Raw genomic sequence first — 20029 nt, forward strand, 5'->3', positions numbered from 1 at the left:
GGACCCCCTTTTGAAGGCAGATTAATTCCCCTAGCGGCCAGCTACACTACAGGACCAAAAGTATGTGGACAGTCAAGTCCTTCCACACCGATCTCAACAAACCATTTCTGTATGGACCTCGCTTTGTGCACGTGGGTATTGTCATGCAGAAACAGGAAAGAGCCTTCCCCAAACTGTTGCCACAAAGTTGGAAGCATAGAATCGTCTAGAATGTCATTGTATGCTGTAGCATTAAGATTTCCCTTCACTGGAACGTAGGAGCCTGAACCATGAAAAACAGCCCCAGAACATTATTCTTCCTCCACCAAACTTTACAGTTGGCACTATGCATTGGGGCTGGTAGTGTTTTCCTGGCATCCCCAAAACCCAGATTTCTCCGTTGGACTGCCATATGGTGAATCGTGATTCATCACTCCAGAGAACGGGTTTCCACTAGTCCAGAGTCCAATGGCGGAGAGCTTTACATCACCCCAGCCAACACTTGGCATTGCGCATGGTGATCTTAGGCTTGTGTGCGACTATTATTTACAAACTACGTGCTTCAGCACTCGCCTGTCCCGTTCTGTGAGCTTGTGTGGTCTACCACTTCGCAGCTGAGCTGTTTTTGATCCTAGAAATTTCTACTTCACAATAACAGCACTTTTTTATTTTTATTGTTTTAATTTTTTAGGGGGTAAATCAGCATTAATATTGCAGATAGATTGTAGCTTCCATCAATGTAATTGTCTGCATCATTTCCATCATTTCCAATCCCCCATATATCTAGCAGGGCAGATATTTGACAAACTGATTTGTTGTAAAGGTGGCATCCTATGACGGTGCCACGTTGAAAGTCACGACCTCTTCAGTAAGACCATTCTACTATCAATGTTTATCTATGGAGATTGCACCTGACAGCAACGGGTGTGGCTGAAATAGCCTAATCCACTATATTGAAGTGGTGTCCACATACTTTTGTATATATAGTGTAGCTAAACTTGTAATAATCATGGTCGAATTACCGACTGGGGGTCCCCCATTGATTTTGTTAGTCACTCAGATATCATATTAAAAACTGCAAACATTTTGGGGGGAACACTAACAACAATCCTTTGGGCAAAAATGAAAGAACTGACTAGACACAATGGTTTCAAGTGATTCCTCTCATCAACACAAATTCAACGATGGAGCATCTATTAGCTATATTGTGACGTTCAACCATTATATAGCAAAGATTATTCAAAACAAAGAGTTGGATTTAGCTAACGTTAGAAGCTCAGCTACAGCCGATGTAATTACCAGAAGAGCAGATGACAAATCCGTTGCCAGCTAAGTAAATTAATATTCCTGCAAGCCACCTAGCTAGCTAGCTAACTTTAGTTTATCATCTGAAACCCATTTTGTGTATTGCTGGCTAACATTCTACTGTGTTACAGTGGGGGGAAATCAAAGTATTTTTCTGTTTGCTAACTTAGCTAATGAAGTTAGCTAGCTTGCTAAACAACTACTGGTTGACATATCTATGACTAAAAATAGAAGAGGTTTTACATTCGGAGCTCTTTTGTATCTCAACTGTAAAACCACTTCCCTTTTTAGTAGTCAATATGGCTAGTTACTAAACAGCAAGCTACAACGTTACAACCAGCCACCTAAAGCTAGGTTTACCAGCAAACGTAAGCACATGACTGGAGTTGGCTAGCTAGTTAGCCTGTCGCCTGCTAACTTGTTATGTGCCATGCCTCGCATTTGTAACTTGTTAGCAAACGTGTAACATCAGCAACTGTAAATAATTTTACTAGCTAGGTACAGTTGAAGTCAGAAGTTTACATACACCTTAGCCAAATACATTTATACTCAGTTCTTCACAATTCCTGACATTTAATCCCAATACAAATTCCCTGTCTTAGGTCAGTTAGGATCACCACTTTATTTTAAGAATGTGAAATATCAGAATAATACTAAAGAGAATGATTTATTTCAGCTTTTATTTATTTCATCAAATTCCCAGTGGGTCAGAAGTTTACATACACTCAATTAGTATTTGGTAGCATTGCCTTTAAATTGTTTAACTTGGGTCAAACGTTTCGGGTAGCCTTCCACAAGCTTCCCACAATAAGTTGGGTGAATGTTGGCCCAGTCCTCCTGACGGAGCTGGTGTAACTGAATCAGGTTTGTAGGCCTCCTTGCTCGCACATGCTTTTTCAGTTCTGCTCACACATTTTCTATAGGATTGAGGTCAGAGCTTTGTGATGGCCACTCTTTGTTTTCCTTAAGCCATTTTGCCACATCTTTGGAAGTATGCTTGATGTCATTGTCCATTTGGAAGACACATTTGCGTCCAAGCTTTAACTTCCTGACTGATGTCTTGAGATGTTGCTTCAACAGAATTTTCCTTCCTCATGATGCCATCTATTTTGTGAAGTGCACCAGTCCCTCCTGCAGCAAAGCACCCCCACAGCATGATGCTGCCACCCCCGTGCTTCACGGTTGAGATGGTGTTCTTCGCCTTGCAAGCACCCCCTTTTTCCTCCAAACATAGCGATGGTCATAATGGCCAAACAGTTCTATTTTTGTTTCATCAGACCAGAGGACATTTCTCCAAAAAGTACGATCTTCGTCCACATGAGCAGTTGCAAACTGTAGTCTGGCTTTTTTATGGCGGTTTTGGAGCAGTGGCTTCGTCCTTGCTGAGCGGCCTTTCAGGTTATGTCGATACAGGACTCGTTTTACTGTGGATATAGATACTTTTGTACCTGTTTCCTCCAGCATCTTCACAAGGTCCTTTGCTATTGTTCTGGGATTGATTTGCACTTTTCGCACTAAAGTACGTTCATCTCTATGAGACAGAATGCATCTCCTTCCTGAGCGGTATGACGGCTGCGTGGTCCCATGGTGTTTATACTTGCGTACTATTGTTTGTACAGATGAACGTGGTACCTTCAGGCGTTTGGAAATTGCACCCAAGGATGAACCAGACTTGTGGAGGTCTACAATTGTTTTTCTGAGGTCTTGGCTGATTTATTTTGATTTTCCCATTATGTCAAGCAAAGAGGCACTGAGTTTGAAGGTAGTTCTTGAAATACATCCACAGGTACACCTCCAATTGACTAAAATGATGTAAATTAGCCTATCAGAAGCTTCTAAAGCCATGACATCATTTTCTGGAATTTTCCAAGCTTTTTAAAGGCACAGTCAACTTAGTGTATGTAAACTTCTGACCCACTGGAATTCTGATACACTGAATTATAAGTGAAAAAATCTGTCTGTTAACAATTGTTGGAAAAATTACTTGTGTCATGCACAAAGTAGATGTCCTACCGACTTGCCAAAACTATAGTTTGTTAACAAGAAATTTGTGGAGTGGTTGAAAAACAAGTTTTAATGACTCCAACCTAAGTGTATTTAAACTTCTGACTTCAACTGTATGTAACATAATTGACAAGGGTTTACATTGGTTATGTTTATGACCGTAGATGCATTTCAGTCTCACAAAATTATAGGCATGATGCAAGATATGATTAGAAACAGATGCAAAGTATTGTATATCCAGCAAGCTAGCTAGCTAAGTTTACTAGCAAACAGTGAGGAAAAACAATAATACAACCATTTACTATTGTAAATCTCTAAAACTGAAGATAGGTAGACACTGGGTGTTTCTCAATATGCATACTACCGTGCTCCACACTCTCATGCTCCAAGTGCATTCTCAGAGGATGCTCTCTTGAGTACGTTCTTGTGAGGACGAGAGTGTGGAGAACGCATAACACATTACATTTGAGAAGCACTCGCACTCCCCCTACTGTATTATCTCATGCTGCATCTCCCCATTCACTGAACCTTCTTCCAGCCAGGTCAATGGCAACAATAGATACGAAACAAGATATAGACAAAGCAAACATTTTTGCAGGTATTGTAGGCAGGTAACCATGCAAAAATTAACACAGCATGTATTTATTAACGTATCAAGATAATATATTGTAGTCAGGCAACATATAAGATGTTAATAGGCAACATTTCATTCTGAAGTGGGAGTGTATTTTCTCTCACTTCAGCTCAAATAATGATCAAGACAATGTGTTTATTTTTTTATGTGGTTGCGTCATATTTCTTTGCATACTTTCTGTTGAAGCTTGCATCGATGCATGCTTCACAATATGAACAAACAGAGTACACTTTTGAGAAGTGCCCTCCGTGCTCCGTTTCGCATACTTTTATTTGGACTCATACTCCGACCCTCCCGTGCTCCAATTTGCGTGCTCGAAGCATGGTAGTATGCATTTCGAGAAACACCCAGTGTCTGCCTACCTAGGCTCATTTGTATGGTCTGGTCACTGTGCAAAGGTTGAGGGTTATGCCATATTTCTTTCTATTAGGCTAGATATTGTTGTTAATGTAATCTCTGTGCCTGTGCACATGTATGCATGTTCAACTACACTACCTTAATGTTGATGTTATGCTGGCATGTTTCAACTGTTGTTCAAACTGTACAATAGACAATACCGTGTGGTGCCTGGGCTTCTTCCTGGAGTGGTTTCTAGATACAGAAATATAATTATTTTGCCTGTGTGTCTCGAGGGATTAGACATTATGCTGGATTTCAAGCAGATGACTCATGAGGAGCTGAATGGCAGTTTCATCATGACAACACTCCTTCCACAGCTTTACAAGTATTCCCTTACTGTATGTTTCTTTGGAATGGCAGTATCATCATGACCACCTCTCCCATCATCTGCTGATCACCAGTTCTCTTAGCTACAGATTGTTACACCAAACATTGTGATTTAACCAAAGATTTTTGGTATCCATTACTGTGAGTTACAGGATAGGTACTGTTTGGTGTAGGACAGATAATTTTTTACCAACCTTAGCGATGCCATCTTCGTCCTCTATTCGGAGAAACAGGAGTCTCATAAAATGTCAGGTCCAGTTATAGGGGGTCAGTTTGAATTTAGAAAATGCTCCGTTATTAAAATAAATACTTTTTTTGGTCCATAAAGTTATCCAACAATATGTGCGCTGCCATCGTGTCTAATTCAAGTCTTCTCACTCATTGATCGAGACAGGTCTCTGTCATCATGACATGCAGCCCTTTGGGGTGGACACCTACCTGTTCAATCAATGAGAGTCTTGAAATAGACAAGATGTCGGCAAAAATCTTTGGGTAAATCACATTATTTGGTGTAACAATCTGGAGCTAAAGTTCTCTGCACTTGTGTCTCTACACCTGAGACACACTGAACTGTACTACACTGTTCATACCAACAAACCAAACATTTTTGAATACCCAGTTCTCTTGAGTTAGCATTAAAAGATGAACCCTCCCCTGTAATTTAGAATTTAACAAATAAATATTCTTAGAATATCTGAATGTCTAGCATCTGTTTGATGCACAGTTTATATAAATATATTCTGTGAATCTTTCACAATCGTTGAGAGACGGGTCAGACCAAGGTGCAGCTTGGTATGCGAACATGTTTATTAAATAATAAACACAAAAGAAACCAACGTAATGTGAAGTCCAAGGCTATACACAATACAAGCCTACACACGGAACAAGATCCCACAAACATAGTAGGCAAACAGGCTACTTAAGTATGATCCCCAATTAGAGACAACGAGCGACAGCTGCCTCTGATTGGGAATCACACCCGGCCAGACATAGAAATACGAATCTAGCTCCTAAACATAAAAAACATCACATAGACTTCCACACCCTGACTCAACATACAAGAGTTCCATACGTCAGGCGTGACAGTACCCCCCCCCCCAAAGGTGCGGACTCCGACCGCACAAACCTGACATAACAGAGTAGGGTCCGGGTGGGCATTCCGCCTCGGAGGCGGATCCAGCTCCGGGCGTGACGACCTCTTCCTCTCAGCCTCCCCTTTGCGCCCCTGGTCTGGTCTGGACCTCGGCGCGATGCTTCCCCTCTCCTTCCTCCCACGATGCACCAAGCCCTGTCTGGACCCTGGTGTGGGAGACCCCGAACCTGGAGAGGGACTGACGTCTGGGCCTGGATCGCCAATCCTCCCGCGATGCACCAAGCCCTGTCTGGACCCTGGTGTGGGAGACCCCAAACCTGGAGAGGGGCTGACGTCTGGGTCTGGACTGGAGCTGCTGACCGGAGCTGACCTGGACCCCGGTGGATCGGACTGCTCTGGCTCCGGAGTGGAACCGCTGACCGGAGCTGGACTGGAAACCGGTGGAGCGGACTACTCTGGCTCCGGAATGGATCCGCTGACCGGGGCTGGATTGGGCACCGGTGGAGCGGACTACTCTGGCTCCGGAGTGGAGCCGCTGACCGGAGCTGGACTTGAAACCGGTGGAGCGGACTGCTCAGGCTCCGGAGTGGAGCCGCCGACCGGAGCTGGACTAGAAACCGGTGGAGCGGACTGCTCTGGCTCCGGAATGGATCCGCTGACCGGGGCTGGACCAGGCACCGGTCGAACGGGCACGGGCCGGGCCGGACTGGGGATGCGCACCACTGGCCTGTTGCGGGGAGCAGGTACGGGGTGTACCGGGCTGGCGACACGCACCACTGGCTTGGTGCGGGGAGCAGGTACGGGGCGTACCAGGCTGGCGACACGCACCACTGGTTTGGTGCGAGGAGCAGGGACGGGCCGTACTGGACTGGGAACACGCACCACTGGCTTGGTGCGGGGAGCAGGTACGGGGCGTACCGGGCTGGCGACACGCACCACTGGTTTGGTGCGAGGAGCAGGTACGGGCCGTACCGGACTGGATACACGCACCACTGGCTTGGTGCGAGGAGCAGGCACGAGGCGTACCGGACTGGGAACCGGCGCTGGAGGTCTACGACTGTACCAGTCCTTTACTCTCCGTGCCCAGTCCTCCTCCAGTGAGGACTCCTCCTTGAGCCCCCACGAGTGCAGTGGTCGTGGCGCTTCTCTATCGATCCCCGACCACCCTTTTAGCCCCCCCCCCAACATTTTCTTGGGACTGTCTCGCGGGCTTCCTCCTCGGCCGATGCCTTCTGTGTTCCTCTCCTGCCTGGGCCTCCTCCTTCGCCCAGGGTCCTTTTCCTGCCAAAATATCCTCCCCATGTCCAAAAACTCTTCCCCACCTGTGTCCAGGGTGTCTGCTGCTCCTGGGCACGCTGCTTGGTCCTCGTTTGGTGGGATCTTCTGTCACGATCGTTGAGAGACGGGTCATTCCAAGGTGCAGTGTGGTATGCGAACATGTTTATTTAACTCAAATAGACATACAACAAAACAATAAACCAACGTAACGTGAAGTTCAAGGCTATACATAATACAAGGCTACACACGGAACAAGATCCCACAACATAGGTAGGCACACAGGCTACTTAAGTATGATCCCCAATCAGAGACAACGAGCGACAGCTGCCTCTGATTGGGAATCACACCCGGCCAAACATAGAAATACGAAACCTAGATCCTAAACATAGAATACATCACATAGATTTCCACACCCTGACTCAACATACAAGAGTTCCATACGTCAGGGCGTGACAGAATCCATAATGGCAGATACATTTAAAAGATTCATAGAAAAGATCCATATTTATTTTATGATGGTTCACTCCAACCCTAATATAGCACACCTGATTCTAATAATTAGCTGGTTGATAATCTGAACCAGGTTAGTTACAATTGGGGTTGGAGCAAAAACCTACAGGAGCGTAGCTCTCCAGGAACAGGATTGGAGAACCCTGTTCTATATGGTCTTATGCTGAGCCAAACTGGCTGTGTTTACACAGGCAGCCCAATTCTGATAAAAAAATTCTCTCCACTAATTGGTCTTAATCAAGTCAGATCTTGTTCAGAACTGATCTTATTGGTCAAAATACCAATTAGTGAAAAAAAGATCACAATTGGGCTGACTGTGTAAACGCAGCCATAGTAATTTATCAGGCTTTGGTACACTGGCAATTAATTGTGTTCGGCATGGTGGGCTGGGGAAGCTGAGACTCTTTGTGCTTATGGCAATGGACTTGTCCTGTCTGCGGTAAACGGCCAGCTGGTAAAGCACAACCAAAACCCCCTTACTCATCTCAAAGTACTTACTGTCTGTAAACCTCCAGCAGCCTATTAACTTTGACAGATCATTTATGTCAATAGAAGCCCTTTCCAGGGGAATTTTGTAAACATACCTTTGTATTGTGTTTTGAAAATCTGCAGAGAGAAGAATGAGGTGGTTGTGTCATACTGTTGTAGTCTTGATGTTATACCTTTCAGTGTTCCTGTCACGATCGTCGTAATGAGTGGACCAAGGCGCAGCGTGATATGCGTACATCATTTTAATGTGTACTTAGCAACACGATACAAACAACAAAAACAACAAAACGAAACGTGAAGTCCTCGGTCATAAACACACAAACCTACACGGAACAAGATCCGACAAATGACAAGTGCACAAAAGGCTGCCTAAGTATGGTACCCAATCAGAGACAACAAGCAACAGCTGATTCACGTTGCCTCTGATTGGGAACCACCCCGGCCAACATAGAAAACAGATGAACTAGAAACTGAACATAGAACACAAAACATAGACCCTACACACCCTGGCTCAACATATAAGAGTCCCCAGAGCCAGGGCGTGACAGTACCCCCCCCAAAGGCGCGGACTGTGACCGCGCCAACTAAACCAAACAGGGGAGGGGACGGGTGGGCATTCCGCCTCGGAGGCGGATCCGGCTCCGGGCGTGACCACCACCCTACCCTCTAACTACCCCCCCATAGCGCCCCTGGTCTGGTCCCGCTGGCTGGAGCTGGACTTGACATCGGTGGAGCGGATTGCTTAGGCTCCGGTGTGGAGCAACTGACCGGTACCTGACCAGGCACCGGTGAAACAGGCACGGGCTGTGCCGGACTGACGACGCGCACCACAGGCTTGGTGCGGGGAGCAGGAATGGGCCGGACCGGGCTGACGACGCGCACCACTGGCTTGGTGCGGAGAGCAGGAACGGGTCGGACCGGGCTGACGACGCTACCACAGGCTTGGTGCGGGGAGCAGGAACAGGCCGGACCGGGCTGGCGACGCGCACCACTGGCTTGGTGCGGGGAGCAGGAACAGGCCGGACCGGGCTGGCGACGCGCACCACAGGCTTGGTGCGAGGGATAGGAACAGGCCAGACCGGGCTGGCGACGCGCACCACAGGCTTGGTGCGAGGGACAGGAACAGGCCGGTCCGGGCTGGCGACGCGCACCAAAGGCTTGGTGCGAGAGGCAGGAACAGGCCGGGCCAGGCTGGCGACGCGCACCACAGGCTTGGTGCGAGGTGCAGGAACAGGCCGGGCCGGGCTGGCGACGCGCACCACAGGCTTGGTGCGAGGGGCAGGAACAGGCCGGGCCGGGCTGGCGACGCGCACCAAAGGCTTGGTGCGAGGGGCAGGAACAGGCCGGGCCGGGCTGGCGACGTGCACCACCTGCTTGGTGCGAGAGGCAGGAACAGGCCGGGCCAGGCTGGCGACGCGCACCACAGGCTTGGTGCGAGGTGCAGGAACAGGCCGGGCCGGGCTGGCGACGCGCACCACAGGCTTGGTGCGAGGGGCAGGAACAGGCCGGGCCGGGCTGGCGACGCGCACCACAGGCTTGGTGCGAGGGGCAGGAACAGGCCGGGTCGGACTGGGAACACGCACCACTAACTTAGTGCGGGGAGCAGGAACGGGTTGGGCCGTACTGGGAACACGCACCACTAACTTAGTGCGGGGAGGATGAACGGGTTGGGCTGTACTGGGAACACGCACCACTAACTTAGTGCGGGGAGCAGGAACGTGTTGGGCCGTACTGGGAACACGCACCACTAACTTAGTGCGGGGAGCAGGAACGGTTCGGGCCGGACTGGGAACACGCACCACTAACTTAGTGCGGGGATCAGGAACGGGCCGGACCGGACTGGTGACACACACCACTTGCTTGGTGCGAGGAGCGGAACTGGGTTTCCTCATAAACCTCCGCTCCCTCTGCTGCCTACTCAGTTCCTCTCGCCGTGCCTCTACTCTCTCCTTCTCCCTTATCGCCTCCAGTAGCTCCTCCCTCTGACCAACTAACTCCTGCTCCCTCATGACCAATAGCCCCCGTAACCTGGTGGCCTCCTCTCCTATTCTGCAGATACGCCCTGTAGCTGCCTCCAGCAGCCCCGTCGTCCATGCCGTGTGCCCCCCCTAAAAAATGTATTGGGGGTCCCTCTCGCCTGTCCGACGACGACACTGTTGGCGCCGTACCTCCTCTCTCGCCAGGGCTTTAACCTTTGCCCATGGCCCTTTGCCCGCGAACATGTCCTCCCAGGACCACCATTGGCCCACCTGGGCCATCGCCAACTTCTCCAGCTCCTTACCCGGCGTTTGCTCCGAAACACGCTGCTTGGTCCTATTTTGGTGGGATCTTCTGTCATGATCGTCGTAATGAGTGGACCAAGGCGCAGCGTGATATGCGTACATCTTTTTAATGTGTACTTAGCAACACGATACAAACAACAAAAACAACAAAACGAAACGTGAAGTCCTCGGTCATAAACACACAAACCTACACGGAACAAGATCCCACAAATGACAAGTGCACAAAAGGCTGCCTAAGTATTGTCCCCAATCAGAGACAACAAGCAACATCTGATTCACGTTGCCTCTGATTGGGAACCACCCCGGCCAACATAGAAAACACATGAACTAGAAACTGAACATAGAACACAAAACATAGACCCTACACACCCTGGCTCAACATATAAGAGTCCCCAGAGCCAGGGCGTGACAGTTCCTTGCAGGTTTCTGTCCCGCAATCTTGTTGTGCTCCATAACCGCAAGGTGTATCCGCTCCCTCATGCTTGTGTACCCAAAATGCCCCCACTTTGGGGTATTTTTCACCAGGGCACTGTGGAATGGCTCCACATAACCTAATATTTACAAAAACAAAAGGTACAAGTTTACGATTAGGGTTAGGCATAAGATTAGCAGTGTGGTTAAGGTTAGGGTTAGAAGATAAATTGTAGAACTAGACGGGCTTTATGACTTTGTGACTGTGTCACGCTTCCTACTTATATCAGTACACTTGTAACAACCTAATCATTACGAAACTTCGATCAAATAAGCCACACGTAGCAAATGAGGCATTACATTTTTTGTTAACCAAATTCTACACTTTCTCATTAACCTCCCCGCTTGGTGAGCGTAAAAAAACACAACCAAAAAAACACCACGTGCTGGAGAAGACAGATTTTGGGCCCAGTTGGGCCCTCTAGCTTCGCCTCTTCGTCTCTGTGAATAATTAATCGTGACACGTGGCTCTGTTTTTAGTGGATTGTGGGTAATTCAATATTTTTGACTTAATGATACTTTTGCACAATGTTTGAAGAAAGAAAACTAAATTTCTAAAATGGTATTAAGCCGTTTGTTGTGCTATGAAGTGTAATTGATCATGATGAATGGATATTAAAACCAACGTTCAATAATGAGACAAGCCATTCCCACCATTAACAAGGCCATGTGCACCGCTCTTACTGACAGAGGCTAATACAGCATCCTGTAATGCTTACAGCGCTACCTCCAATTACTGCTAGAGGAGGTACTACATTGTGCTCAACAATTCCTGCTAAGGTGGGTTAAAATTACATATCATCAAATACAAAAAACAATGTTAAACATTAAGACAAGACCACTGAAAATTACTAATCAGAACTACTTACTACTTACACTTAGGTAATAAAGGTTAACAATTTAAGTAGAATGGACCCTACATTTTTATGTTGACTACAACAAATATTAATGTTGAATCATTTCAATCATTATAGTTAAGAATACAAAATGCAATTTAGTGTCAAAAAGTTCACTGGGTGGTGATGTCACTTTATTGCTTTAAGTATTGACACTGACATACTTTGAGTTGAGTTACTCGAATGGTTTTAGGCAACGGTTTCCACAAAAAAATGGAGTTAGCAGAACTAATTACTTTTTACAGTGCAGCAGAGGTGAGCAATAGGTTTCTGACAAGAGGCTACCCTCCGCAATGCATGGATGAAGCTTTTAATATGGCACTAGGGAAAAAACGAGATGAACCGCTACAAAAAGGACCCCTAGAGCTAAAGAACACTCAGTAATTTTCTACCACTACACTTTGAACTCACGCAAAGTGGGAGCTGCTATCAAGAAAGACTGGCATATTCTATCATCAGACACTGCTTTTCCAGCTGAATTTAAGAACACAGCACTTATTCTATACAGGAGGTCGCAATTTACATAAAAAGTTGGTCCATGCCTTCTGCCAGCCACAAAAGAAAATAAGCCAGGCTCTTTTATTCCCCCTTCCAAATGGAAGCTATAAATGCAGTGGCTGCACACAGTGCAACAATATGATGACATGTGAATATTTTTGCCACCCAAATACAGGAAAACGGTTACAAAGAAATTACATTATTATGTGCTCCTCCACACAAGTTATCTACATTTTAGTCATTTAGCAGACGCTCTTATCAAGAACAGCGCCGGAGAAGATGGCTGCCGTTTTACAGCCCTCTAACCAATTGTACTATTATGTGTGTTTTTCCGCGTTATTTGTAATTTATTTTGTACATAATGTTTCTGCCATCGTCTCTTATAACCAAAAAGAGCTTCTGGATATCAGGACAGCGATTACTCACCTCTTATTGGACGAAGATTTTTTCTTCAACGAGGCGGCCGCGAAGGATATCATACAGACACCCGACAAGGCCCAAATCCCCGTCATTCGTGTGAGGAAGAGACAGAGATATCGTGGACGTAGATCGGGGTGCCTTGTAAGGATCCGACGGCGAGCGATTAAACTGCCTCTTCCATCATTCCTATTAGCCAATCTTCAATCATTGGATAACAAATTGGATGACCTAAGATTACGGTTATCCTACCAACGGGACATTAAAAACTCTAGACCACCTTTACTCCACACACAGAGACGCATACAAAGCTCTCCCTCGCCCTCCATTTGGCAAATCTGACCATAAATCTATCCTCCTGATTCCTGCTTATAAGCAAAAACTAAAGCAGGAAGCACCAGTGACTCGGTTAATAAAAAAGTGGTCAGATGACGCAGATGCTAAGCTACAGGACTGTTTTGCTAGCACAGACTGGAACATGTTCCGGGATTCTTCAGACAGCATTGAGGAGTACACCACATCAGTCACTGGCTTCATCAATAAGTGCATCGATGATGTCGTCCCCATAGTGACCGTACGTACATACCCCAACCAGAAGCCATGGATTACAGGAAACATCCGCACTGAGCTAAAGGGTAGAGCTGCCGCTTTCAAGGAACAGGACTCTATCCCGGACGCTTATAAGAAATCCCGCTATGCCCTCCGACGAAACATCAAACAGGCAAAGAGTCAATACAGGACTAAGATTGAATCATACTACACTGGCTCTGACGCTCGTCGGATGTGGCAGGGCTTGAAAACTATTACAGACTACAAAGGGAAGTACAGCCGCGAGCTGCCCAGTGACACAAGCCTACCAGACGAGCTAAACCACTTCTATGCTCGCTTCGAGGCAAGCAACACTGAAGCATGCATGAGAGCACCAGCTGTTCCGGATGACTATGTGATCACGCTCTCCGTAGCCGATGTGAGTAAGACTTTTAAGCAGGTCAACATTCACAAGGCCGCAGGGCCAGACGGATTACCAGGACGTGTACTCCGAGCATGTGCTGACCAACTGGCAAGTGTCTTCACTGACATTTTCAACATGTCCCTGACTGAGTCTGTAATACCAACATGTTTCAAGCAGACCACTATAGTCCCCGTGCCCAAGGACTCTAAGATAACCTGCCTAAATGACTACCGACCCGTAGCACTGATGTCTGTAGCCATGAAGTGCTTTGAAAGGCTGGTCATGGCTCACATCAACAGCATTATCCTAGAAACCCTAGACCCACTCCAATTTGCATACCGCCCCAACAGATCCACAGATGATGCAATCTCTATTGCACTCCACACTGCCCTTTCCCACCTGGACAAGAGGAACACCTACGTGAGAATGCTATTCATTGACTACAGCTCAGCATTCAACACCATAGTGCCCTCTAAGCTCATCACTAAGCTAAGGATCCTGGGACTAAACACCTCCCTCTGCAACTGGATCCTGGACTTCCTGACGGGCCGCCCCCAGGTGGTAAGGGTAGGTAATAACACATCTGCCACACTGATCCTCAACACGGGGGCCCCTCAGGGGTGCGTGCTCAGTCCCCTCCTGTACTCTCTGTTCACCCATGACTGCATGGCCAGGCACGACTCCAACACAATCATTACGTTTGCCGACGACACAACAGTGGTAGGCCTGATCACCGACAACGATGAGACAGCCTATAGGGAGGAGGTCAGAGACCTGGCTGTGTGGTGCCAGGACAACAACCTCTCCCTCAACGTGACCAAGACAAAGGAGATGATTTTGGACTACAGGAAAAAAAAGAGGACTGAGCACGCCCCCATTCTCATCGACGGGGCTGTAGTGGAACAGGTTGAGAGCTTCAAGTTCCTTGGTGTCCACGTCACCAACGAACTATCATGGTCCAAACACACCAAGACAGTCGTGAAGAGGGCACGACAAAGCCTATTCCCCCTCAGGAGACTGAAAAGGTTTGGCATGGGTCCTCAGATCCTCAAAAAATTATTCAGCTGCACCATCGAGAGCATCCTGACTGGTTGCATCACCGCCTGGTATGGCAAGTGCTTGGCCTCCGACCGCAAGGCACTATAGAGGGTAGTGCGTACGGCCCAGTACATCACTGGGGCCAAGCTTCCTGCCATCCAGGACCTCTATACCAGGCGGTGTCAGAGGAAGGCCCTAAAAATTGTCAAAGACTCCAGCCACCCTAGTCATAGACTGTTCTCTCTGCTACCGCACGGCAAGCGGTACCGGAGTGCCAAGTCTAGGTCCAAAAGACTTCTCAACAGCTTCTACCCCCAAGCCATAAGACTCCTGAACAGCTAATCATGGCTACCCGGACTATTTGCACTGCCCCCCCACCCCATCCTTTTTACGCTGCTGCTACTCTGTTAATTATTTATGCATAGTCACTTTAACTCTACCCACATGTACATATTACTTCAACTACCTCAACTAGCCGATGCCCCCGCACATTGACTCTGCACCGGTACCCCGCTGTATATATAGCCTCCCTACTGTTATTTTATTTTACTTCTGCTCTTTTTTTTCTCAACACTTTTTTTGTTGTTTATATATTTTTACTTTTTTTGTTAAAAATAAATGCACTGTTGGTTAAGGGCTGTAAGTAAGCATTTCACTGTAATGTCTGCACCTGTTGTATTCGGCGCATGTGACCAATACATTTTGATTTGATTTGATTTGACTTACAGTTAGGTGAGTGCATGCATTTTCATACTGGCCACCCGTGGGAAACAAACCCACAACCCTGGCGTTCCAAGCGCAATGCTCAACCAACTGAGCTACAGGGGACCATACATCTACATGATTATAAACTGGGTGTTTCGTGCCCTGAATTCTGATTGGCTGACAGCTGTGGCATATCAGACTGTATACCATGGGTATGACAAAACATTTATTTTTACGTTGGTAACCAGTTTATAATAGCAATAAGGCACTTCGGGGGTTTGTGGTACATGGCCAACATACCACTGCTAAGGGCTGTGTCCAGGCACTCCGCATTGCGTCATGCATAAAGACCGGCCCTTAGCCGTGGTATATTGGCCATATACCACACCTCCTCGGGCCTTATTGCTTAATTAAATGTCCATGTGGGTTATGTTATATAGGAAAAACCTCTCGTTCCCTTAAACAGAGAATTAGTGAACATAAAGGTTTAATCAGGATAAACGACAGGGACATTGTAGCAGTACATTGTAACGACCAGAAACATAACATTTCTACCTTGCGATTTTTGTGGCATAGAGAAAGTCTAGATACAGTACCAGACAGGGGAGGTGATATAAATAATACTCAGAATGCTTTTGGATTTTCACCCTCCAGACATTATTTCCCAGAAGGGGGGGCTGTCCGAGAATGGTGCTGAGGAGTATTTTTCTCTGCTCTTCTGAGGAGTATTTTTCTCAGCTCATAAAGGCATAGTGCACTAATTTGGTGGGAATATATATTCTAATGACCTGGCTAGATCATAAATGAACAATTGTCCAGACAGAGGTTTGAGTTTACGAATTCACGGTTTATTAAGCAAACTCAACACAGGCTACTGTTTGGCCATAGCCCACGCCAAATAAATCAAGGATACCCGTATAAAACAACCATGACCACCTCTTGTTCAGACCAGACGTAAGAGAGAGAACAATGGCTAACCATGGTCTTACATTTGCGATGGCAGAGGGCTGCCCCTATGGGACCCAGGGGACGAAGGTAGGGACATGGGGGACAAGGATGAGGGAACGGGGAATACAGTCCGTAGCCACGCGGTGAGACTGGGTGGAGTGGGCTGTCTGGAGCCTTTTCTGTGGCATCTGGGGGTGGATGCTTGGGGAATGTCATTCCCAGAGAGGGGAATTGTGGTGGTCCCTGAGGTTTGGGGAGAAGAGGCCCCTCTGTATGGGGCTAACCTGTCCCGGTGCAGTGCCACCTTTCTCCTCCTGGGAGAAAGCTGCACCCGGTACACAACCTCCCCTACCCTCTCCAGGATGCTGCAGGGTGCAGGGCCCCACGCAGTGGCTGTCCAACTTGGGGCATCTGCCTTTCTTTCTCAGGAGGCTGTAGACCCAGACCAGCTCCCCAGCCACAAAGTGCCTTCCCCGGGTGTGCACGTCATAGTTCCTCTTCTGCCTCACACCTGCATTCACCAGCTGCTCTCTGGCGAAGGTGTGTGCTGTCTCCAGGCGGTCCTGGAGTCTCTGGGCATACTCCGGCCCCGGGGGAACAAGAGGGCTATTCAGGGGCCGACCAAACGTCATCTCTGCAGAGGTGCAGATCTCTCTCCCCAGCATGAGGAGGGCAGGCGTGCAGGAGGTGGAGTCTTGGACAGCGGAGCGGCATGCCATGAGGACCATGGGCAGGTGCTTATCCCAGTCACGATGGTGTTTGGCAGAGACGATGGCCAGCTGCTGTCCAAGTGTTTTGTTGAAGCGCTCCACAAGGCCATCACTTTGAGGATGGAGAGGAGTAGTGCGGGTCTTGTGCATACCCAGCCTCTCACACATCCCCGCTGTCAGGACGTCGACGATGGTCTCTGCCTCCTGGTCAGGCAGAGCATAGGCCTCGGGCCATTTTGTGAAATAGTCCATTGCCGTGAGCACCCAGCGGTTTCCACTGTCTGTGGTGGGGAACAGCCCAACTACATCCACTCCCATGGGAGCCCCAACTGGGTACTGTTGGAGCTGAGCATGAGAATGGCCTGGAGGGCCCTTTCTCGCTGTGCAGTTGTCACAGTGGTGGCAAAAGTCCTCCACATCCCTCTTGTGCTGCCCCCCAGTAAAAGCCCTGATGGAGGCGGCGGAGGGTTTTTGTGACCCCAAAGTGTCCAGTGTCCAGCCCCCCATGACTGCTCTGGAGCACAGCCTCCCGCAGTGCTTTTGGGACCACCAGCTGCCACCTTTCCTCTCGCGTAGCTGGCTCCTTCCATGTCCGCTGTAGCACGCCATCAGTCAGCCGCAGTCTCTCAAACTTTGACCACAACCCTTTGGTTGCGAGTGAGAGCGCTGCCACCTCTTCCCATGGTGGCCTCAGCTGCGCCTCTACCCACTGTAGCACTGGCTGTAGGTCTGTGTCCCTTCCATGCTGCTGCCCCCATTCAGCCACGTTGACAGTCTGCAGCTCACAGCAGACAGGCCCGCTCGCCGGACACACTGTGGCACAGACCCCCTCCTCCACACACAGTTCTCTCTCACGGCCCTCTCTCCTCTCAAAGTGACGGCACCCATCTGCAGTACAGGGCCGATGGGACATGGCGTCGGCGTTGGAGTGGCGTCCCCCTGCCCTGTGCACCACTGTGAAGTTGTACGGCTGAAGCTCCTCCAACCAGCGTGCAACCTGCCACTCTGGCTCTTTGAAAGACATGAGCCACTGGAGAGCAGAGTGGTCAGTCCTTACAGTAAATGGCAGGCCACCCAGGTAGTAATTGAAGTGTTTGATGGAAGCCACAACAGCAAGGAGCCCCCGCCGGGTGACACAGTAGCGGCGCTCATGTTTATTGAATGTTTTGCTGAAGTACACCACCACTCTCTCCCCCTCTGGCCCCACCTGGGCCAGCACCCCACCCATGCCCACATTGCTCGCGTCTGTGTCCAGGATAAAGGGCAAGGTGAGGTCAGGGGGGGCGAGCACGGGGGCCTCAATCAGCGCACGTTTGAGGGTGTTGAAGGCCTTCTCTACTCCACTGTCCAAGTGAAGGCCTTGTCCTTCGGCAGCAGGAGGTTCAGGGAGGCAGCGACGCTTGAGAAGCCCCGTACAAACCTCCTGTAGTACGAGGCCAGGCCCAGGAAGCTCTTCAGCTGATGCTGGTCGGTAGGGGTGGGCCAGTCTCGGACAGCCCCCACTTTGTCCTCCATGGTGCTGATATCCTCCTCCCCCACTTGGTTGCCCAAGAAGGACACCTCTTTCCTCATGAAGTGGCACTTCTCGGGGTGGAGCTTCAGGCCTGTGGCAGCTACCCTCTCCAGCCACCTGTAGCGACACAGCACAAATGAGTTCATTCATTTCCGGCTCTGAATCCCTGCACCCCCACCAAAGCCCCAGCTGAAGCCCCAGCCCACACGAGCTCCCTCTCCAAAGCATTTTCCAAGGCTATCTGCAATGACTCAGGATTAGCCAGCTGGGTCTGTATGCACAGCTCCGTAGGAGAGAACGCCTGTATGAACTGGTCCCATGCTAGCTCACTCTGCATGGAGGGGGGCATGTGAGCATATGCCCGCCGAGAGAGGCTCTCAATGTCATTCGCTAGCACACGTAGTGGCTCTCCAGGTTGCCTGCGTCTATTACTCAGTTCGGAGCGCAGCAGCCCGAGCTGTACACACTGTCCAAAGCGCCTCTTCAGTGCTCCAACTAAAGCCCCACAATCACGTCTGTCCTCGGGGCTAATCAATATCAAACAGGACAGAGCATCATCTGTGAGGCACAAAGCCAACTGTAGTGCCCTATCTTCATTCGACCACCCCCCAAAATGAGCTAAAGTTCAAACTGAGCATGAAAAGCTTCCCAATCTGCCTTACCGGAGTACTTCGGGGTCTTATCAGATGCGGACACAATCGGGGACTGGGCGCCGCCATGTTTGTTTACATCCTGAGCCCCAGCCTCCTCGTCACGCAGCGCCGACGTCACCCCTTCGGTCCGCCCCCCAAAATCCGCGCGAAGCACAGTCGATGAAGCACTCATGTCCGCTTCAGCTGCCACCATTCTAGCGGTAACCCTCAAGCGGCCTCTGTGCTCCGATGCCCTGGCGGTCTCCTCGGCCAGATCCTCCGACGTCCATGCACACGCACTTCCTTGGCCATAATCGTCCCCTACCTCCACCTTCACTTTCGGATTCCCTCGAAGCATTTTCAACCCCCGTTCTTCTCCACTTAACGATAGCTAGCCACGGTAGTCAGCTAGCTAGCTGGCTAAGTTTTATCCACATTTTTACTTCTGACACCAATGTAATGACCTGGCTAGATCATAAATGAACAATTGTCCAGACAGAGGTTTGAGTATATGAATTCACGGTTTATTAAGCAAACTCAACACAGGCTACTGTTTGGCCATAGCCCACGCCAAATAAATCAAGGATACCAGTATAAAACAACCGTGACCACCTCTTGTTAAGACCAGACATAAGAGAGAGAACAATGGCTAAGCATGGTCTTAAACTTGCAATGCTCCACCCCCTGCCCCTGAAATAATATAATATCAGTAGTCCTCTATTATGATTTTTAAAAAATCTATCTCACATAGCTCATTAGTACACCCTTGTGGTTGAATATATACATATATGTATATATATGTATATTTTGTAGGTCCTAGGATACAACAATGAATAATGTGGAACAAATAAATTCCATCAAATGATACCTTACCACTTACAATAGTTAACACCTTGTGAAACATCTGGGAAAACCAACATGGCAATATTTAAGATTTTAATACATAAAC

The 20029-nt window shown here is 48.5% G+C and overlaps 1 protein-coding gene across 1 annotated transcript in view; it reads left to right on the plus strand.

The window, feature by feature from the left end:
• LOC121569814 overlaps positions 1–17536 on the plus strand; it is a 169666-nt gene extending 152130 nt beyond the window's left edge. The window contains exons 4-5 of the mRNA XM_045221552.1: positions 16783–16867; positions 17376–17536. Of these exons, the coding sequence (XP_045077487.1) occupies positions 16783–16867; positions 17376–17536 (246 nt within the window). The remainder of the gene's footprint in view (positions 1–16782; positions 16868–17375) is intronic.
• Positions 17537–20029: the final 2493 nt, after the last annotated feature.

Source organism: Coregonus clupeaformis, chromosome 7, assembly GCF_020615455.1.
Source record: "Coregonus clupeaformis isolate EN_2021a chromosome 7, ASM2061545v1, whole genome shotgun sequence".
Lineage (NCBI taxonomy): Eukaryota > Metazoa > Chordata > Actinopteri > Salmoniformes > Salmonidae > Coregonus > Coregonus clupeaformis.